This window comes from Trichoderma harzianum, assembly GCF_003025095.1.
Source record: "Trichoderma harzianum CBS 226.95 unplaced genomic scaffold M431scaffold_15, whole genome shotgun sequence".
NCBI lineage: Eukaryota > Fungi > Ascomycota > Sordariomycetes > Hypocreales > Hypocreaceae > Trichoderma > Trichoderma harzianum.
The window spans coordinates 239,017-258,343 of NW_020209263.1; the positions used below are offsets into that span (position 1 = coordinate 239,017).

Below are 19,327 nucleotides of genomic sequence, written 5' to 3' on the forward strand. Positions count from 1 at the left end.
CAGATTCAGACGCAAACGCAGGCGTTGACGATGACGATGAAAATGGAGAGGATACGACGAGTGGATGCGGAGGTGGGACGTGGATTGACGGTATCAATGTTCGGGTGACGCTAACGGGGGGTTTCGATCAAGCAACTGCGGCCATGGTTCGCACAGCAGACGTGGAAGCAGGCGCTGGACGGTAGAGGCAACTTTTTCGGCGGGATGGCGAGAAAAGAGGCTCGAATTATGGACGACGATGGTCTTGTTGGATGCAAGTTCGACGGTTTCTGCCAACAGTTTGAAGCGGCTGGACGAGGTACCGCGAGTTGAGACAAAGCTGGTGGGCCGGTCCGCTCACGGCAAGCCACGTTGCCTCAGGCATCAGCGTCACTGGCTCTGCAGGCTTATCACTGGGCGAGATTTGTGGAGGCACGGGCAGGTACAGGTACTTGGCGTCCCAGATCGGGAGGGCGCCCAGTTCAGGCTGTTACAGCCCTCCAACGGGGCAGCACAATTGAGTTACGGGGGGCCACAGCGGTTAAGACGAGGCGTTCAGGGGGCGTTGGGGAGAGCCAGCTAGCGGGTGCGCGTTAGCCCCGTAGCGGACTAGGTCAGAAGGGCATCGTGAACATTTTCGGGCTGTTGGTAGAGGTACCGCAGAGCGAGTCATGAGAACGATGGCATGGCGCCTCCATCAACATTTGGATCGAACATTCAATACGCTTCTCTGCCCGTAAGCACACGCACAGGCACAGGCACACAGCCACCCGATGCATTTGATTTCCATTTTCAAAACCTGGTATTCGGTATCCCGATACGGGGGGCGTCGGATCTTGGCTTCGTCGGAGTGCAGAAACCAATTTATAATGCTGAGCGTGCAAATTTGACTGCCAGATGCCGGGCTGTACCGGAACCCGCCTATAACGCCATGCCGCGCGCGCGCATTCGCTTTCGTGTTCATTCAGGCGCTGTTGAAGTGCTGGTGCAGCAGTCGTCATCCAATACAGTGCTCCCTTCAGTGCCTGTCGGTACCTGTGCCTGTGGCTGCTGCTCGTACCGGTACTTTTGCGGGCGAGGTACCTGTACTTGCCTCGCTGCGGAGTCGTCCACCTTCTCCCCTCTCCCTCACATTTTCCCTTCCAGTGAGACGCGTTGCGGCAGATGAAGCTGCTTACCAACCAGGCCAATGAGGCAGAATTCACGAACATCCATGTTTCTATTATCCGCAGCAGCGCCCGTGTCTCCACCACGAATCCGTCCTGATGTGCATTTGCAAAGGGCTGATGCATGACTGCTGAAGCTTGACCTCGTACCACTGCCTGATGTGCCTGAGTTGAGGCTAGGGCTGCATTAGTTCTCAGCATCAAAAGCAGCTTTCACGAGTTCTGTCATCCGAGACACTGCCGCACAAAGCTGCCTCTCTCTCTGCGCCCGGAATCAATCGCCTCTGCCAGCACTCGGACGGACTCCGTTCTTGGTACTGGCAGCACTACACTGCAATGCAATGCACTACGATGCCCCAGACCAGACCAGACCAGACCAACAGATTACAGGTAACGGCTGGTCGGTATGTTCGGAATCTGGCGACTCTACGGGCCATCATACGAGCCCCGAGGCCTGACGTGATGCCTGTCTTGTCACAGAATGTCGCCGAGCACCCATGCAATCAATCAAACATTTGACAGCCAATTCCGTGATGAGAGCAATCGGAATTTGTTTCGCGCTAAAACACGGAGTGCAGCCGTTCATGTTCATGCCATGATGTAATCATCCCATCAGTTGCTCGAAACAAGGAATGGCAAGAAAAGAAAAAGAAAAAATAGAACTACGATGCTCCATTCTCCGGTTGTTTCAAGCCCGACATGGCGGAAAGGGGTGGGCCGTGATGCTCCATAAGCTCCGCCAACGCTGATCGGCTTGGACGAGGCGCCGTGATTCCCGTCATTGCAATTGTTTCCCTGCAGCGCCACAGCCGCGCGCGCCCTCTTTGTATATGCTGACCGGAAGCCCGGTGATGAAGCATTGAATACTCGTATTACTAGATAGATAGCATGGAGGCTGAAGCGGCCAGTTGCTAATCTTGGTATCTGGTGTTCGTCTGGATTGCTAAAACCTGAGAGCTATGTCCGTATTTGGTGTATTGGAATGCATACTTGTGCTGCATACGGTAGCATTGAAGAATATCGTTCGGCACATGCACTGTCATCACCTTCACTAAATAGATGGGATGACCCTGGCTCCTTGAACAAGCTGGACTGAAGCATGCACGTATATATCTTCTTCGCTTATACACGGGCAGTAGATAATAGGGTAGCACTCTCTCGGCCTAGTATTTGTAAAGTCGTGCAGCAATGCCATCTGGAGAGGTGAGTCGCTCCCTCAAAATGCATGTAGCCCGTAGTGTGAGGATGAATAAACCCAACAAACATCGCTATACTTTTTCGGAATGATTAGGATCACAAAATACTGAGGAGGAAGACGCCATTTGCGCCAAGAATATTGATAGACTTTGTTGTGGTGTCAATTAAGGTTAAGTGGACACTCTTCCTCATTAGGTTCAGCCAACCATCAATTATTCCAACACGAGCATCAAATGCTATGAATCCATCCATGGGCTTGACATTCCCATGTTGCATAATTGATTCTATTGAATCAATATCCAAATGTGTCATGCTTCACGAATGTATCAGTCGCTGCTATCCCAATATAGAGGGCAAGATTCTAGGCAATATGTCTCCTGCTATTCTATTTGGTGACATTCGGGAGGGGTCATCTCTCATCCGTCCGAGGTCGCCATTTTGGGTTACCGTGCACGCTTGGCATTCATTGACTTGACCTCCATTGACGTGTCTCTCCATTGAACCCAAGGCCAAATCATCCAGAGTCACCAGAATTACCCAAATCTCCATCATGGCCTGCGGCTCTAGCTGCTGTGAACCGCCCTCCAAGGCACCGCCAGAGGAAGACAACTGCTCCACCCAGCTTCCAGAGCAAGAGGATTCCTGCTGCGTTGACGATGTACCAGATTCCAGCCTTGAGAAGCTTGAAATCGCTGATGCTGATTGCAACAAATCGATTCAGTCAGACGACAAGCAATGCCAGGATGCATGCTGTGGTGAATCAGTAGAAGAGCTACAGACTGATAAGACATGCGAGAACAAGGCTCAAGAGGTCGACCTCAAGGATGACTGCTGTGCTCCGCAGATCTCTCAGTCCAACTGCAGTAAGGGTTGCTGTTCCAAGGGAGACAAACCATGTCCCGATATTATGAAAGCACCACCCTGCTGCGAGGGCAAAATTTCTCCATGCTGTGACCAAACCTGCTTGGATCGCCTTGCGCTGCGTGAATGCGAAGGTCCTGAGTCTGGTAAGTAACCCAATCGCTCGACCAATCCCCATGTATAAGTAAATCTAACCTTGTCAACTCGCAGGACTAAGCACTAATAAGCCGACCTTCAACTGCAGTCGAGGCAAAAACGGCAAGCCATGTGATGGTCACTCTCGCAAGATTCGGGACATGTACATGGACAAACTTGAGGCTCTTGGATGCATCTGCCGTGCCCTCATCGCCCTTGGGCAAGAAACTTGCTGTAATCTTCAACGCCGCTCAACCTCGGGGAGTGTGCGACGTCGTTCAAGAGAGACGCTGTCGCTTCGTTCACGCTCGTCTATCGACTCCTGCTGTGCTGCTGATAGGGCAAGTGGAAACTGCTGCTCCACGAAGAAGTCTGTCATCTTGAATGAGAAACGTCTGGACAATGGCAAAAGTCCAGCTAAATCGAAACCCCCGAGCGTGGCGGAATCTTGTGCCGACTCTTGCTGTGCTGAAACGCGACCAAGTCGGTCTGCCAAAAGATCGACAGAAATCTCTACCAACATTGCCCGAGATGCTGATGTTGAAAAGAGCCTGTCCTCCAACAATGAAAAAGAACATGTGATTCTCAGCATTTCAGGCATGACCTGCACCGGATGCGAGACAAAGCTAATTCGGAGTCTCGGTGCCCTCCCGTCCGTCAAGAACTTAAAGACCAGTTTAGTGCTTGCTCGCGCAGAGTTTGACCTAGTTGGCTCTGTTTCTGCAGCTGAGGTGACGAAGCACCTCGAGAGAACTACGGAGTTCAAATGTGAAAGAATTACGAATCAAGGCTCCAGCCTCGATATCATTGTTTGCGGCGGCGATGTAGCTGCGTTTGTCAATCAGCCTTGGCCGGACGGGGTTACTGAAGTGAAAGTCGTTGATGACAAGACTGTCAATGTTGGTTTCAATGCCGACATTATCGGTGCAAGAGACTTGATTGAACGTGGCTGGGGTGACGTTCCAATCCAGCTCGCAACGGCTCGCGGGGATCCAACACTCGAGGCCGGCAACAGACACGTCCGTCATATCGGTTACATGACGCTGCTCTCTGCCTGCCTTACTGTTCCGGTTCTGGTCATGGCTTGGGCTCCTCTCACCAAGCACGAGCTGGAATACAGCTCGGCATCCTTGGCCTTGGCAACGCTCGTCCAATTCATAGTCGCTGGTCCATTCTATCCAAAGGCCCTCAAGGCTCTTGTCTTCTCGAGGGTTATCGAAATGGACCTTCTCATTGTTCTCAGTACTAGTGCAGCTTACATCTTTTCAGTTGTCTCCTTTGGTTACTTGGCTTCGGGAAAGCCCCTGTCGACCGGTCAGTTCTTTGAGACCAGCACTCTATTAGTAACCCTCATCATGGTAGGCCGCTGGGTGGCTGCCATGGCTCGCCAAAAGGCCGTGGAATCCATCTCGATTCGATCTCTTCAGAATACCACAGCGCTCATTGTGACTGACGAAGGCGAAAGGGAGATTGATGCTCGTCTCCTCCAGTATGGAGACGTCTTCAAGGTCGCTCCCGACTCGAGGATTCCAACCGATGGCACGGTGATATCTGGCAATTCTGAAGTCGATGAATCTATGATGACTGGAGAGTCAATGCCGGTAGTGAAGCATAGTAATTCTCCCATCATTGCCGGATCTCTCAATGGTTCAGGTACATTATACGTTCGACTGACTCGACTTCCCGGCGACAATACGATCAGTACTATTGCCGGCATGGTGGACGAGGCAAAGTTGTCGAAACCAAGGGTTCAAGCCATAGCTGACCGTGTTGCAAGCTATTTTGTCCCTGTCGTCGTTGCCATCACCGTTATTGTCTTCTGTATCTGGATCGCCGTTGGCATTAAGATCCACGACCTATCTGGAAGCGAGGCCACGATCCAAGCAATCACTTATGCAATCACCGTTCTGATAGTGTCCTGCCCCTGTGCCATCGGCCTAGCGGTACCCATGGTTGTAGTCATTGCTAGCGGTGTTGCCGCTGAACGGGGCGTTGTTTTTAAATCGGCGGAAAGTCTTGAGGTTGCTTATAAGACATCACACGTAGTATTCGACAAGACTGGTACCATTACGGAGGGCAAGTTGACAGTGGTACAGGAATGGTATGCAGATGGTGACCAGACCGCTACAAAGTCCCTCCTTCTTGGTCTTGTTGATGGCATCAAGCATCCAGTGTCCGCCGCAATGGCGTTACATCTAAAAGGCCAGGACATATCTCCCGCGCCGGTATCGAGCTCAAAAGCTTTGACAGGGAAAGGCGTCGAAGGTATCGCGGAGGCATCTGGCTTGACTCTTCAGGCAGGCAACTCCCGCTGGCTCTGCCTCGAATCCAATTCAGTCGTACAATCAATGCTGTCAAATGGATACACAGTTTTCGGCTTTACGATTGGCGGTTTCATCGCTGCGATTTTTGCCCTCCAAGATTCAATTCGACCAGATGCTGCCTCTACGATTCAGACTCTGCTTAATCATGGCATCTCGGTTCACATCATCTCAGGAGACGACGATGGCGCTGTATGCTCTGTCGCAGCACGATTGAACATTATCGAGGCCAATGTTCGTTCCCGTTGCTCCCCCGCCGACAAGCAAGCATACATTCAGAACCTTCTCCAAATCCCTGTCTCTACAGAACAGACCAACAAGGTCGGCAAGCTAAAGAAACCTGTCGTTATTTTCTGTGGTGATGGGACCAACGATGCAGTCGCCCTCGCCCAGGCTACTATCGGTGTACACATGAACGAAGAGGGTACCGATGTCGCCAAATCGGCAGCCGATATTGTTCTTATGCGTCCTAGCCTCGCCGGCATCCTCACCGTCATTGCGGTAAGCCGAAAATCCATGCGCAGAATCGCCTTCAACTTTGGCTGGAGCTTTGTGTACAACTTGTTCGCCATCCTGTTGGCTGCTGGGGCGTTTGTCAATGCGAGAATCCCGCCCGAATACGCTGGCTTGGGCGAGCTTGTTAGTGTATTGCCTGTCATTGCTGCGGCCACGCTGTTGAGATGGGCTACTATCTAGCCGCGACAGTGCTGTATGATGGAGATGTGTCTTTGTGCTGTGAGTGTGGCATCAATGCAGCGTCTCTCTGCTGAGTAGCGGCTTAATGCGTCTGCGCACTCTATTGTTTTCTTTCTTTACCCGCTACTTTTACTAAATGCGTTTGGTTTCAAGATGCAAATGAGCTCGCATCTTTGCACCATGATCTGGATGCGTAGATGAAGTACGGTGTAAGGGTAAGGATTCAACATCCTACCCAATTATGAATTGCTTCTTCTTTCTTCGCTATATGGAATAGGTCTATATACTTGAATCATTTGTGAACAAGATGTATCAGCTACTGCTAGTTTTATCATTAGCCAAGGGTATCATATGCTTATTCCTCCTCCTTATCAATCTTCGTCAATAGGAGAATCTGATTCTTCGCTTGGTAGATTGTCATTCAATTGGACCAGCAGATCCTTTAGTTTCTGACGATTATGTTTCCACGTTGCAAAATCTTCCACCTCTTGATCTCGTATAGACGGCGTCACTTGATTGCCTTGATCGTCTTTAAGATAATCCGGGATTTCCTCATCTTTCAACCGCTGATTAGGAGCACCATAGTTCTGCGGGCCGTCACCAGTATGCCAACTGAATGGTATGAGATGCTTCTTCTCAATGTGTGCACGAAGCGAGGGTACATCAGGGAACTGGTAAGGGGCCGAGCTTTGCGAGCTTTGCGCGCATTTCCCCCAACAACAAACAAGTGGCGCTTTCCGGCAGTGCACCACAGAGACGTGGCGTCGTAAAGTATCCAGGTTATGAAGCTCAGCTTTGCAGCCACTCCATTCACACAAAAAGGCAGTAAACGAGGTTGGCAGGGACCGGTAGACTTGCCACGGTAGAGGGGATGGCGCTTTTGGCGGCCTGCCGCGGCGCTTTGGGTTACCCAGTGGAAGAGGAGGCTTTGGTTTAGATGGCCGACCAGGTCTTCCTGTTCTCTCTTTGACAGGCTTTGGAGAAATAGGGCCTCGTAGTGAAGCATAAGACATGCCGGGCTTCCAACCTTTGGGCCGCCCCCGGCCGGCGCTTGGTTGGGAACCCGGCGCTGGTACTGGTGACGAGGCTGGAGCCGGTATTGAATTTGGGATTGGTGTTGCTGCATTTGGAATTGAAGTTGCTGGCGCTGGTGTTCTCATCAACTGTTTGGGAAGAGGTATTGGTGTAGGTGCTGCCACTCGTGCTACCGTTGATACAGCCACTGGCGCAGCTGCGGGTCCGGCTACTAGTGTTGATGTTCTTGACAAGGGTTTTGGTAGAGGCACTGGTGTGCGAATTGAGGTGGTTGTTGCCGATGTTGTCGTTGTTGATGTTGTGATGAGCGTTTTAGGGAGAGGCACTGGCGTTTCCTTCTTTGCGCGTGAAGCGAAATTGGGAGTGACTTGCCGTGATGATGCCGCTGCCGCTCTACTATCACCATCATTCTCGCCTTCGACGTGAGACCATGACGATCTATTCAGATGGGCCGGCGACTTTAAAACCACAGCAATTCGCGACTGTCGCGACTCATTCCTTTCGGGAGCCCTGACCCGAGCAGGAGGCGCCGTGAGCAGCGGGTCGTCGCGATCCTTGCTTGCAGAGCGCACTGATGGCCGTTGCGAAGCGGAGCTGGAGGGCCTTTTGGGGGCCTTTTGGCTGCTCCAGAACTCGACGGGATCCATCAGGAGCTGTTCCTCCTTGGCTGGAAAGCTATTCATAGCTGCTGTGTTGTTGGTGGTGAAAGTTTGAAGGAATAGAACAACAACAGCGAGCAGTGACATCGAGAAGAGCTTGGCGCTAGGTGGTTGCTAGACCCATCTTTTGCCATTTTGGGAACTCGTTGATAAGCGATAAGAACCGGTATACTTACTCCAGGGTACCTTCGTATGAACTCCGTCCAAGCCTCTCATATTCGAAACCTTGGACGTATATCTGGGACTTCTATGAGGATGACACATGTACGGAGTACGCCGTATCAGGATGTAGGATTAAAAGATATCACAGGGCTCTTGAGTTTTATTGAGTAGAAAAGTTATCTTTGCGACTGCGCTACGGGAACATTGCCTAGCTATGGCTTCAAGAGGCGCTACTTTCACTTTCGTGCATATCGGCCCTTTACTGGAAATTCAAAAACTTGTTCTGAATTCAGCACGTACCTGAGGTATATAAAGAGTACGGACCCCGTACTGTGCTCACCACTGGTCCTGTCAAGAAGCTAAGTGCAATGCCTCGGCATTGAGCGCTCTCCACTGAGAGTGCCTTTGCAAAGGGATGACGCGAAACTCGTCAGTGATGAATCGCTTCAAACGCATCAAAAGATCCCTTTGGGATATGGCGCTTGAGAGCCCCTCTGAGACGTAGAATAGCTCATCGTTGTATCGTATCCCTGATGAACATTGCAATCAAGTCTTCTACCGCTGGTAGATGGTCGAATCAGATTGCTTTGTCATGTTCATCGGCGAACGATTCGTGCACATATGGTAGATTGGGCCAGCGCAAATAAAAAAGCTTGGAATTGCTACATACATGTACATACATACTCCATAGATCTAAGAGCAGACTGAAAAAGAAAAGCAACAAAAACACTGAACCAACGAAACACTGAACCTTGAATGGGATGCCCCTTTCTTCCAATCCACATGCAGCCGGCTGAAGACCAAACACCTCCCACATATCTTCACTCTGTGTGCTTGTCTGTATGTGAAGTCAGCAACAAAGTTCATACATGATATCATGTAGAAGCCTACTTCTGAATTCCGAGCGGGAATTGGCTCCTCAAACTCAAAAGTAGAGTCATCGATCGGTCGTGGGTTATCTCGAGGCGTTCATGTGACTATGGCTGTTGGAAAGCCAGTTGGAAAACCTAAAACATTTTTTTTTCCTTTGTCAGCTCTGGCGAATGTCGCTAGTCGGCTGGTAGGGTGCGGCGTCAAGGAAACTCCGAAGAGAAAGCGTGAACCCGACCCCCTCTCAACCCTTTCATCCCTTAGAAGGATGACTTTTGTATCGTCAACAGCATTGCGCACGAGAAGAAGGGCAGTGCCTCGGCTCTGCTTTATCTTCACTGGGACTCCGGGGTATCATCTCAGGGGTCCCTACCTTGAAGGCCGTCAATGATGAGAATCCCCTCCCAACGCGACGAGAATCCTCTCAGGATCTGATGATGGCCCTTGAAGCCAGCGTACCGGAGAGTTGCTCTGAGATGGATTGCCATTCGTTGAATAGACACTGCATATGTAGATGTGTTAAGATGGCATTTGGTTGCGATAGTATGAAGGGTCATCGGTTCATCTAAGCGGCAGTGAAGACCTTGATTAGAAAATAACAAGAGGCGTGGGCAAATGTGCAGAGTGTTGAGAAGAGAATGACAGAATATTGATGGAAAAAGAACAAAAAGGATCGAAGATGAAGCTCTGGTGGTTTTTATCTCTGCATCTCCAGCCGCAACTTCCTGTCGCGGCTCGTCTGTGGTCGGTCTACATGCAGGAGCGGATGGAGTCGCATGATACAGATGAGTGTCAACCCACCATGCCTACCTTACAGATTTAAGTTTTGACGAATATCCCGACAGGAGCTATGGCATTAACTTCCTCGATAGCATACAGTACTCGTATTTAGACGGCAGTGACTAACGATGACTACAGATGGGATTTCCTTTCCTGCTGCCGGTAACACCGCTTCTGGGGGAGTTCGGAGGGAAAGGGCTATTTTACTATCACAAAATATGTCCAACGAGTCTAGGTAGATGTTCCTGTGGATGAAATATCGAAGAGTAAGCTGCAATGCTCCATGAAAACCAATTATCATGGGCCTTGACACGAGTGACCACCAGAATCATGGAAGCAGCGCACAGGTTTGATCTTGACGCCTCCCCTAGGCCTTCTACCGAGCGACTACAACGATTAAACGGGTAGCATACTGTATTTATAAAATCATCAACTAGCTATTCTCCATTATTTGCATTGATATCAGCGCGGCAATCTGTTCTGACGAAACAAGACACTAAATTCAAGCCCTAGAAAATCTGTAAAGAAAAACCATCGTGGAGCCATGAGCGTTAGCATTTCCGATGCGTGGATATGTAAGCCACAAAAAAGCTTCAACACCCAATAGTCCAGACACTCTACAAGCTTTCATCCTGTGTCTATCCACGCAGCCATATAGAGATTCAAGTTCAAAAATCTCAATTTGAGCTAATTCTCCTGCCGTCTTCTCGTATGCAGCCTTTGAAACGATGATCATCTTCATGAAATGCTTCCTTATGAGAAAAACATTTAAAATAGAGGTCATAATGATAGCAAACTTGACAATAATATCTTGTACGGCGAATATTCTAAATTATTTTCTCTATGTTAGCGAATTTGAACACGCCCGAGATAATTTTGAGAGAATATTAAATGCTTACCGCTCCGCAGAAATCACAATATAGTCCGCGATACAGAGGCCCTCTTTTCAGGGAAGAATTCAAACTGTCCTCACGAATAGGATGTTCTGTGAGTAGCTGTATCACTTCATCTCCAGTGTCGTGAAAAATGGCAATCTCAAGTGGCGTACAGGTGATATCTCGATCGACAGGAACTCTTACAGACCTGTCAGCTCCCTTGTCGAGGAGAAGCTTGACGACTTGTGCCTGCAAGGTGCAATCAAGAGTCGATGTTTGAATCAATTCTGACATTGGTCCCCGGGCTGCCCAGCATAGCGCCGTCCAGCCGTCGAGATCACGTTTGTCGATGTCAACACCTGGTCGGTCAAGAATTCGACGGACAGTGTCGATACTGCCGCCTTGTGCCGCCCAGTGCAGGGCGTTACGACCCGTCTTATCAGTGGCATGAATATCACACCCGAGGTCGAGCAAGTGTTGGAAACAGTCAGGCTGTCTGCTGGCAGCTAGATGAATCGGCCGGCGGCCCATTCTATCGGACACCTCAAGGTCAATTTTGCATTTATCTTTGTCGGTGAGTAGCTTCAAAACACTTGGGCTGTCCCGAAGGCAGGCCAAATGAATGGCAGTTTCGTTTTCTACTTGAGTTCCACAACGTTGATTCACGTTTACCTTTACATCTTCCACAAGGTAGCGAATTACTTCAAGTAAGTCCTGGTCGTCAGAATCACTGCCGCAGGCGACATGAAGGGCAGTCTCAGCAAAGCCCACGAAGTCAGAATCTGTTCGTGCTCCAGCTTGGTGGAGCAGCTTTACCATCTCTGCATTCCCATGACAACATGCGTAGAAGAGTGCCGACTCGTGTGATCGCTCGGCATTGTTCGGATCTGCACCCTTAGTGAGCAAATAGCTGACTAGGTCCAGACTGTTCTTCTTTACAGCTTCCATTAGCGGCGTAATTCCGGCTTTGTTCTTGACGTTTATATTTGCCTTAGCATTGACCAGAGTTTCGATAGCGGGTAAGCTGGGCGAAACTTCCTTGGCCCTATGGTGGAGAGCAGTGTTCCCTTTGATATCTGTCAAGTTAACATCGGCGCTGTTCTTGACGAGAAGACCGATCATTTCCGCTGTCTTGGCACAGTGAAGAGCTACGGAATTTGTGTCGTCTGTGTCGTCTGTGTCATCTGTGTCGTCTGTGTCTTTTGTGCCGCTGTAGTGATTAACGTCAGCACCCTCGTTGAGAAGATGCTGCACAAGCTCCCTGTTTCCTGCTGATACAGCAGATACAAGCGGTGTACGCCACTTTTTCTGCGCCCTGTTCATGTTTGCGCGTCTCAATCGTTGCTTTAGGGTTGCTATTGATGTTGTGAATAAATAGAGTGGAAAGAAGAGGACGAATTGTCATCGTGGAGAAGGGAGAGAGAGATGGCGTCTTGATATAGTGCCAGCAGGGCGCTTAGTATCAATTTGCGTGTAAAACTTGACGTTTTAGCTAAAGAGCCTCACAAAGAGATTTGCCACTCTTGAAAGAATACGACCCAAAGGATGAAAGAAACCCAAGCCTATATAAGTCACGTTATCAACGCGAGGTTAGAAAAGCATGTTCATTGGCTCTGGCATCTCCTAGGAGACATAGCAGACAAAGGACTCCTAGGGGCAGTGTTTTGTCTGATAAGTCAGATGACCTAGCCTCACGCAACGAAACAAAGAAAATTATTGTATTGAGATTGATTATAGATGTCAGGTGGCAAGAAATTGTATCCGCAACTCCAAATAGGCTCTCTTTAAACAAAGAACATCACGTCACTATCGTATACGCCATGGGATGCTGTACACGGAAACCTTTCCTTGGCCAAATTCTGAAGACGACACGTTACGGAGTCCGATTCGCGCCCAATTTGGGAGACGTGTTTGCGTCCAGGGTCCTCAAATTGCCGGGTGGTGGCTGAGCAATAGGTATACGTGGCTTCTTCTTCTTCTTCTCCTTCTTTCATCCTCGTCGAGTCCGTTCGGATTGCTGGTAGGGTGACCTTTTCGTCGATAAGTTGACGTTGTCCAGCCTGAAGAGTGGTAACCATCATAATCCTCGATCGTACCTTGATATTCGATCTGTTTTCTGACACAACGGTTTTCTGACATCGAAATAGTAACGGTCGTGAATTCGTAAATCGATTGTTTGCTCGGTTACACTCCATTCGGTGTCGAGGGTTATTCGAATCTGAAAAGCGCTGGCCATATAGTTTATTATGTATATGCGCTCCATGGAGCTCCAAATTTCCTAAAATTGGAGAGAGCTGCTCACAATACAGATCACCGTCTACCTGTAGTCTCTCCCTCTTTCTCGATAACGCGAATATTCTAGGGATCAATCCACCATATTGGCTGTCCTTTCTCATTTGGTCATGCCTGCCGCGAATGTGGTCCAAATTGTGGATAATGATGGTGTAATGTGATGGTAGATCTATTTATCGTTGTCCTGCACTTGATGAGGCTGACTGCTCAAATTTGGGTCCTGAAATCTTATGCATATACAGTCAAAGGTCTACGTCGTTAGCAAATTCCGTGAGTTATCTCCAAGTTCAAATTTTAAAAAGACTTGTGATGTTTATCTTGAAACTGATCCAATAATGTTCCCAGACCTTGACCGGTGGTTACCTTGGACATGCCCGAGCCCCTATGTAGACCGTATGATCAGCAGTTATACTTACGAGTGTACAGGAGTAGAAAAGAAGGTGTAGCTTGTATTCAGTCTTGACAGTTTGTTAACCACTGGTTGTCTAGACTATGGGGGTCAATTTATTAAGTCAAATTCCATATGAGTGGTTTACTTAGGCCACTTATGGATGTGGATGCGTAGGCTCATGATGCATCGCATTGGCAATCCACCAAGTGTGTGATGTACGAGCCATCCTTCTTTAATTGGAATTGGAATTACGCATAGACGTATGGCGCAAGCGTCAATATTCTTGCAAATCGCACTCAACAACAACAACGGCAAAAGCCAGTTCACCACTCCCTTAAGCGCGAATACCTGACATTATCCCCACCAAGTAACATGGCATCAACAACAAAAGCAGAAACTAAGTCATTTGAGACTAATACTCGATAATTGGCAAAAATTATTAATGGAGAGTTAAAAGTAGCAGCAGTAGATCGCGGACGGATTTTCCGCTTCCCACACCAGGTCGGAATGTTTAGGACGGAGTTCCGCATACAAAGTCCCGTCACCCGGTGCGGCAAGTTCCGTCCTTTGAATTCTGGCCCACCATAGGCTTAGAAAGCAGACAAAAACAACAACGATACAACCTGAGATGTATGGAATCATGTTTTGAAAGATTCCATTTAGCAGGTTGTGCTTATTGAGCAAATCGTTGTTGAAGAATTGTGATGGCTTCAAACAGCTGGTGTCGTGATGTCAATGCACCCATGTTAATCTTGTGGAAAGGCTCTCCCTATTGCTGCTTGTCAAGTATAAAGACCAGCGGAAACCACGCATCAATTAAAATACCCATCCTCCATCATTCTCATCAATCTCCCAGTAAACCAAAAGCATTAAATCACTCCTAGAAATCACTTCTAAAAATCAGTCCTAAAAATCTTTCAACATGTCTCCCAGAATTCTCTTCGTTCTCACTAGCGCTGCTAAGATGAACAATGGCGCACCCACTGGGTGGTACTTGGTTAGTTCCCAGACCTCATCCATTGAAATTTGGAAATAGTCACTTACAACAGAAAATCTCAGCCTGAGTTTGCCCGGCCCTACTTCCACTTGATTGGTCCCGACGAGGCAAACCCCAGGGCTGAAATCGTCGTGGCTTCCCCTGCCGGTGGCCTGGCTCCCATTGACGAAGTGTCAGTGAAGAACTTCAAGGACGATGATTCAGTCAAGTTCTACGAAACCAAGAAGCATCTTTGGGAGAAAACCGTAGCCCTCAAGGATCTTCAGGGAAAGGCATCTGAGTTTGATGCCATCTTCTACCCTGGTGGCCACGGCCCTATGTTCGACCTTGTTAACGACAAGGAGTCCATCAAGCTGATTGAGGACTTCTACAATGCTGGCAAAGTTGTTGCGGCTGTCTGCCATGGCCCCATCGTTTTCGTGAATGCCGTTGTCGACGGAAAGCCGCTCCTTAGTGGCCGCACCGCTACTGGCTTCAGTAACGCGGAAGAAGATGCCATCAAGCTGACTGAGTTCATGCCTGCTCTGTTGGAAGACGAGATCAAGCGCGTGGGTGGCAAATATGTCAAGGCAGACGACCTTTGGAAGGAGCACGTTGTCGTTGATGGTCGCATCATCACTGGCCAGAACCCCAACTCTGCCCTGGGTGTTGGCGCTGCCATTGCCAAGGCACTTGGTATGTTTAGCGACTTTTGACGTTTTTCGTGGATGTTCTAACCATGTGACTTCCATAGGTCTTGACTCTGCTTAAGGGGTAGATCTTTATACTCCTAACATCATCCTTGGGTTCTGAACGGCTGTTGAAAAGAGTGCGGCGAGCTATCTGGCGATTGGTTGGTAGGGTATTAACAGTACCTTGGCGGTAACTAACGACATGATGCTTCCGGCAAGGATCATTCTAGCCAAAGATGGCAATTAGGAGGGATAATTTAGAACAAAACGAATACGGGATTTCTCATGTACTTAGAGAGGTTAACAGACAATATACAATCTATACTCGCAATAATTATTCCAATTAATATCTAGTCATCAAAGAGAGCATCAGCAGTAGCAGCAGCCTTCTGAAAAGTTGCAGAAGTTAAATGCTCAATAATACTGGCACGGGGTTGGAACACCCTGCTATTAAATTCTAGATATCCAATTAGTAAGTGTCTATTATATAAGATAGTTTGTACGCTTACCTCCAGTGATACCGTTCGTATCTTCAATAAACATCAATAGTATACATAGTTTAATGCGCCTGCACTTTGTATAACACGGCATGTTAAAGTCCCATATATAGCGCCTTTTACCTTTCGGTTACTAGCTGAGTATTACTATATACATGGTGTGTTAGTGTTAAATCGCGGCCCGTTAGAACCGAGCTTTTAGTGTAGAGGTTGGTTATAGAGATGGAAGTTGTAGTACATATTACCGTCGGCCGCCAGCTTCTATACATTGACGTATATATATAAGTCCCAGCGGTGGCTATAATTAACACAAAACTTCTATTCAATGATAGCATACATCCGTTTCTCTAGCTCGTAATTGGTCCAATAAGATTAGTTTTGCTATACGAGCATATGTGACTTATGAAGCGAGACATCGGGATACTGCAGTGCTCTTCTTTCTTGTAGGTAGTTCAAAGTCTTTTGTTTTTTGACATTCAAGTGTCTAATTTTATGTTCGAGGAAAAATCCTCTCAAGATTATTTACATAACCACGCTAACACAGACGTTCACTGTATCGGAGCGCACACTGGTAACTGAAGACAGCCTTCTATACGACCAAATCGGCTCTATAGGCATTGCGAGTAGTCTATATTCCTGCGGTTAGAATTTGAAACATGCTTTGCAGCGGACTGGTAATGGAAGTACTAACAATCGTTGCTATACTGGCAAGTTGTGCCTGCTGTGCAAATCTTGCAGCCGGTATATCCGTTACCGCCACACTGGCCCCAGTGGGTTTGAGTGCAGCCTGCAGCACTCGAGGTAGTCGTCCTGCTTGAAGTGGAAGTTCTCAGGGTCGTGCTGGGAGGAGGCGTGGTGGAGGTTCTAGATGTGCTGGGAGGAGGGTTACCGCCGGTTGAGCCAGTGGTTGAACCAATATCTCCCCATCGGATGTTGGAGAAGATGACATGAGTGCCCGGGTTGTTGGCAACAATGGTGGACGGGTTGCCCTCTGTGCTGCTGCAGGGACCGGCATTGCCGCTATCCAGCCAGTTCATGTTTCCGCCGTTATCGTTCCAGATGCTGAATACCAATACCATGCCGTTTGCCAGAGCCTTGCCCATGGTTGTGAGACCACCGTAGGCTGAAGCAGACGGGCAAGATGAAATAGTGTCACCTCCAGATTGAGCACTCGGGACGTCAACGCCATTCTGTCTATACTTGCGTGTAATGCTCACAAGGTTACCGGAAGGCAAACCATTGTCTGTGTTGAACTGTGTAATGATGGTGAAGACCTTGGAGGTATCAAGTGTGAACCCAGGGCCCCAGTAGCTAGGCAAAGTATCGATGTCAGCTTTACTCGGGTTTGCCAACGTCATTAGGAAAGAATAAACTCACCGTTGGAATCCGTTTGCGTAGGGGTTGAAGCCGCAACCGCTGGCATCGCAAGCAGTGGCCGTGCAAGAGTGAGGAGTGAATGCATTGGCTCTTGAGTTGGCTTCAAGGATATCCATCTCGTTGCAGCAGTAGCCTGAATGGTTAGTGTTGAGGGTACCATTCTTCCAGGTCTGGACGGGGCACTGGGCATCGCAATAACCGCTTCCATAGTTGGCGCCAGCTGTGTTGTACTGGTTGGCACCACCATTTGCGGCCATTTCGGAGAGGTAAAGGGCGCCGTTCTCTCCACAGGGCAGAGTTGAGAGGTCGACATCGAAGCTCAGCTCTTGGCCGTTCAACTGAAGCAGCTCATAGTCTCCATCAGATCCCAAAAGATAGAGTCGTGGAGATACGCTGCTATATCCGCCAGAACTGCTGGGCATGTACTGGTTCATGGTGAGAGAGCTACCCGAGACCGTGACACCAGAGGCAGCGTAGTCGACGCCCTCGATGAAGCAGTTGGCACCACAAGTCGCTTCATCAGGGCAAAGAGTGGTATTTACTCCGCCATTGACGGTGCACGAGTTGAAGTTCTTGTCGTGCATCCAGCGGTAGTTCCAGTCAAGGACGACAGAGGTGTCCTGAGCCACACATCCTCCAGATTTTGTGCACTTGTAGGTCGTTAACTTGGGATGGACCTCGGGAGTGCTGGTTCCAGGTTGCTGACCGGCAACAATTTGGGCAATAAATGCAATAAGGGCAGCCGTAGCTAGCGGGAAGGGACCAGAGAGAGCCATTTTGAAACTATGGGCCAAGAAGAGAGATTTTGGCAAGACCTGATAGGAATGATTCCACGACAATGATACGGAACTGCGGCCCTTTTAAGATGTTTTCTACACAGCACCGGCGATCCTGAACGACAAACCACGTTGCATCTGTTCTAATCCAAAGCTGCTAGTTCCTAGTGTCTTCATGCTGTTAGGCTATGAGAATTGGTAATAACCCCCAAGACCCTATAGGTTGGGTCGAAGGTATCTTGGCAGTTTTGCCGTTTTCTGTAGTCCTAATGCTACCGTTGTATAGAGGTTATATACAAATAATATGCTTGGTTCATTAAACTGTAACAGCTAGTTTGATAAAAAGGCTATACAGAAGACTTGGATCGAAATGGCATCTGAATGCTACTGTAGTATAGTTCTGCAAGCTAGCACTACGAAGATAAAGAAATTAAAGAGGGGCCTACAATTCTTCCATCTATTGTCAAGGGCCATTTAGATTGACTCAGACCTTTTGCTTACCTGTATTGTAACCTATGTTACCTTTAGCAATTTCGGCAAAACTCATATTGGCGATAGTCGAGTGACGGGTAAAAGGAAAGGCAAAAGGAAAAAAGAAACGACAAGGGGTCAAGCATTTTTGCTAGGCTTATTATATAAGATGATTTAGGCTGATTGGCTAGATTCTATATGCAGTTGCCAAGTAAAGAGTTTCTTATATTGAAATAAATATTAGCCAAAGTCTTTTACACTGAACACCATCTTTCATGAAGCCTGTCGCATATTATTATGGTAGCAACCATCACGCTGCGACCCAAAACCCTCCAAGCGCAACGGATCCCATCAAGCCTATTGATGAAACAAACACAGTCAACTGTAACTATAACAATACAATCGAATGAGAATATATAGACGTTTTGTCCACCGAATGCTCCTTTAGCTATGACAGATAGCTGGCTAAGCTGGGCCATTCAGCGTCGTAGCTGACCGGCCCGATCAACCCAGCCGGTCCGATCGATCCAACCTACATGTACTTAGCCAGGCCAATCTATGCAATCGGAGAATCCGATCATGTACTTATATCTAAGCCATATTGAGAAAGTGCACCTATCCGAATATATACAGTCGTGCTAACTTGAGTCGCCACAAAGGATCTAGGAAGGATCCAAAATGACACGTATAGCCTCACCTGCCATAAACCATAGAATCATGTAATCTTGAAACCTCTAAGAACAAGTATGTAGGAAAGATTAATGGTAACGAAAGACGAAAATCACAAAAAGCATACACAAGAGCTTGTATTCATAAGCTGTCGTTGGCTTGGCCATTGATTGGCGCAACACACGAAGATCTACTGAGATCCACCTTCTTGAAGAACGAGATGTTAGATGTCATAAAGATAAGGCAACCTCTATAGGTTTTCCCGTCTTCATCATGTGCATCCTCAACGTTGACCATTAGGGGCATTTTGCTATATTGGGTAAGAATGCTACTTTCTGATTGCATCCGGAAGGACCTTGACGACCTTGAGTTGAAGGGATTATGCCTTCCTATGCGGACGTAAGTGGTGAAAAGTATTCGCGGGCTTCTACAATTTGCGATTTACTGGTA

The 19,327-nt window shown here is 48.3% G+C and overlaps 5 protein-coding genes across 5 annotated transcripts; 2 read left to right on the plus strand and 3 right to left on the minus strand.

Annotated features, from left to right (window-relative positions):
* Window positions 1-2,892: 2,892 nt before the first annotated feature.
* M431DRAFT_541717 (hypothetical protein) lies at window positions 2,893-6,540 on the plus strand (the record flags this gene model as incomplete). The annotated part of the gene is made up of 2 exons (XM_024921105.1): window positions 2,893-3,349; window positions 3,414-6,540. 2 exons carry the CDS (start codon window positions 2,893-2,895, stop codon window positions 6,353-6,355), a joined length of 3,399 nt encoding a protein of 1,132 aa, XP_024769761.1. The 3' UTR covers window positions 6,356-6,540.
* Window positions 6,541-6,726: 186 nt separating this feature from the next.
* On the minus strand, window positions 6,727-7,431 carry M431DRAFT_40806 (hypothetical protein; the record flags this gene model as incomplete). Its single annotated transcript, XM_024914921.1, has 1 exon — window positions 6,727-7,431. A coding segment is annotated over one exon (705 nt), but the record flags the coding sequence as incomplete, so codon positions are not given.
* Window positions 7,432-11,099: 3,668 nt separating this feature from the next.
* On the minus strand, window positions 11,100-11,846 carry M431DRAFT_44411 (hypothetical protein; the record flags this gene model as incomplete). The annotated part of the gene is made up of 2 exons (XM_024915223.1): window positions 11,100-11,228; window positions 11,772-11,846. Coding segments are annotated over 2 exons (204 nt in total), but the record flags the coding sequence as incomplete, so codon positions are not given.
* A 2,329-nt stretch (window positions 11,847-14,175) lies between these two features.
* On the plus strand, window positions 14,176-15,130 carry M431DRAFT_541724 (hypothetical protein). Its single transcript, XM_024921106.1, has 2 exons — window positions 14,176-14,416; window positions 14,479-15,130. Exons 1-2 carry the CDS (start codon window positions 14,342-14,344, stop codon window positions 15,109-15,111), a joined length of 708 nt encoding a protein of 235 aa, XP_024769764.1. The 5' UTR covers window positions 14,176-14,341; the 3' UTR covers window positions 15,112-15,130.
* Window positions 15,131-15,837: 707 nt separating this feature from the next.
* Window positions 15,838-17,950, minus strand: M431DRAFT_512303 (carbohydrate-binding module family 1 protein). Its single transcript, XM_024919814.1, has 3 exons — window positions 16,962-17,950; window positions 16,276-16,895; window positions 15,838-16,212 (listed from the first exon to the last, which is right to left on the minus strand). The coding sequence occupies exons 1-3, from the start codon at window positions 17,735-17,737 to the stop codon at window positions 16,193-16,195; spliced, it is 1,416 nt and encodes a 471-aa protein (XP_024769765.1). The 5' UTR covers window positions 17,738-17,950; the 3' UTR covers window positions 15,838-16,192.
* Window positions 17,951-19,327: the final 1,377 nt, after the last annotated feature.